The sequence below is a fragment of the Sesamum indicum genome, linkage group LG15 (assembly GCF_000512975.1).
Source record: "Sesamum indicum cultivar Zhongzhi No. 13 linkage group LG15, S_indicum_v1.0, whole genome shotgun sequence".
Taxonomy (NCBI): domain Eukaryota; kingdom Viridiplantae; phylum Streptophyta; class Magnoliopsida; order Lamiales; family Pedaliaceae; genus Sesamum; species Sesamum indicum.
In genome coordinates, this window is record NC_026159.1 from 5,611,807 (window position 1) to 5,614,290 (window position 2,484).

Below are 2,484 nucleotides of genomic sequence, written 5' to 3' on the forward strand. Positions count from 1 at the left end.
TTTTGTCCTAGCCGGCTGAACTGGTGCTTATGGGAACCCAAACTAGGCACTTCCTATAAACTTATAGTATCCCAGCCACTTGGATAGTAAGGGTACAGTATTTGGTAACAAGCTCGTATTACTGGTTTATTTGACCTCCATATATGATCCTGAGTGTTGCTCATTTTCAAGTTAGTGGCCCCACAACTTGCTGTGTATGGATACTATTGCTCATATGATTAGATACAATGATATTTCTGTAATCTGCAAGTTGCTTTTGCCAAAAACCACGTTTGTTGATAAAGCAAGCTCATTCCCTGTTCTGCAGATACTGGGAAAATGAGAAAGTTCGGCTCGACTACAGGCCAGTTCACATGAACACACTTGATGATGAAGTTGAATCGTTCCCCCCAAAGGCTCGTGTGTATTAGCAGGCTTGCCAATGCCAGAAAATTTGGCACTTCAGGAGATTGATTTTTCTGCTAATGTTAAAGGAAGGTTGCAATAATTAATAAAAAAGTGAAAAATTTTGGCAATAATTGTAGCATATAGAAGTGCTAATGCTATGCAACCCGAAGTGTGCGTAATCATAAAGTGAAACTGATGTACTCCTTTGTGCTTACTTCTTACCATTTATTGGCTGATGGGTCGTTTACGGAGTTTGTTCCATGTGTTTGAGGCATTCACTTGTTGATTCTTGCATAGCCGAGTTGAGACTTAAATTGCAACGAAGAACTCCGCTAAATGTAGTAGGACAGAGGCCGCCCAATCTCTTGCTAAATTCGTGACTCAAGTGTCTGTAAACTACTCTTGTGCATCCGTGTATTTCCAGGATGGTATTGCAGGGAAAAATAGATTAGATTTCCCAACTTTAACAAAATTGGTTTTGTATCAACTTTGTAGACGAGGATCACAATTGTTTTGTTCAATGCTGTCTTATTGAAAGAATCAACCAAGTTAAATGTTTAGAAGTTCAAGTGCTAGAGCGTTAATTATGCTTTATGTCGACAGCATTTTGGTTGTTTTTCCGCGTTTTGGGTTGTAAATTTCTTCCGATTTAGATTTGTCAGTAAAACAGATGCCTGAGCTTTCAAATGCATAACAAATCCTTTTTTCCACCGCACATTGGAAACTCAAATTAGAGCATTTGAAATTCAAGACTTTTGATACATCAATATGTGTGTAAAATGTCTTCTTTGTCTGGATACTGTGAATATTGATTACACAAATAGTACTCAACTCTTTGGTTTTGTCTTGTCTCATCATGCATTATTTTAGTAAAAAACAACATAATCAATCACACTACCATTTATGTAGCAGCCGTAGCGGTTGTTTTGTTGTTGCATTATGTTACTTGATATGTGCAACGTTCCATGTGTTATTATTGTATTTGAAACAATAATAAGAGTTGGGGAGTTTTCATGTTGCATTTTATGTTTTGATGTGTGTGTTCCTTGCTTGAATCAGTCTCAGTGATCAATTAAACAATTGGCAAGACACTGCTGGTCTGTTGATTTGCGTAAAAAACAAACCGCTCAACACCTGCAAGAGATAGTTCTCTACACCTTTGTTATTATTCTCTTACTTGCTACTTAAAATACAGAATTATCGCTTTAAGTAAAATTGAATATACTCTATAGTTGCGTCTTAATAAAAGGTTGATGCAAGAGTTGCATTCTTTTTTTTAAAAAATAATATTAGCCACACTAGTGCTCAACGAGTTTTCAATATCTTAAAATAGTAACGCTACAAACTTTTAACAAATAACAAATAAAATAAAAAATAAAAAATTGTGGAATAAGAATGATTTCTATTGATTTTGAATATGATGGAAATGAAGGAGGGGCAATTTATAGAAGAAGGGAAAAGGGGTTTAGCAGCAGTTCATTAATAAGAAGCCACATAATTAAATACTGATAGACATCCAATATGAGCAACAATCACATGCAACATCAATTCAGTATTGTATTCTTATTGAATTTTTGCAGCTTAAGACAGACAGAATACCACAAACCTTTTCCACTGCCAAAAACATTTAAGTAATCACCTACAGCAGCTTATTGGAAATCTATCCCTCAACACCATGCACCTCCCATCAATTTCTTGCATTCATAATTTCTTATTCTAATTAATTTATATTAAGTAAGACTAATATTTATTTATTTGATAAAATTTGAATTCATCTGACAGAATAGTATTAAATAATAATAATAATTACAGAAAAGATAAATATATATATATATATACACACGCCATGTCATGAAAATTAATGTTTCTTAAAATTATATTTAATGATGTCAGTATTTAAATCTATAATATTATCGTATTGTTATTTAATAGTTCGTAGCCCATTTAAATATCTGCCTGAAATTTGTAACAAATTAAATTAATATGTCCCACGACGTGCATCATTCATTTTCTTGACCCGTTGCCATCAGATCTCTCTCCTGTGCTTACAATTTTATCATATAAATTAATTTTAATATTATAAAAAACCAACAGAAA

At 33.5% G+C, this 2,484-nt stretch overlaps 1 protein-coding gene across 1 annotated transcript in view; it reads left to right on the top strand.

The window, feature by feature from the left end:
* LOC105177982 (succinate dehydrogenase [ubiquinone] flavoprotein subunit, mitochondrial) overlaps positions 1 to 1,003 on the top strand; it is a gene marked incomplete in the record, with an annotated part of 7,598 nt that extends 6,595 nt beyond the window's left edge. The window contains 1 exon segment of the mRNA XM_011101301.2: positions 308 to 1,003. Within this exon segment, the coding sequence (XP_011099603.1) occupies positions 308 to 410 (103 nt within the window).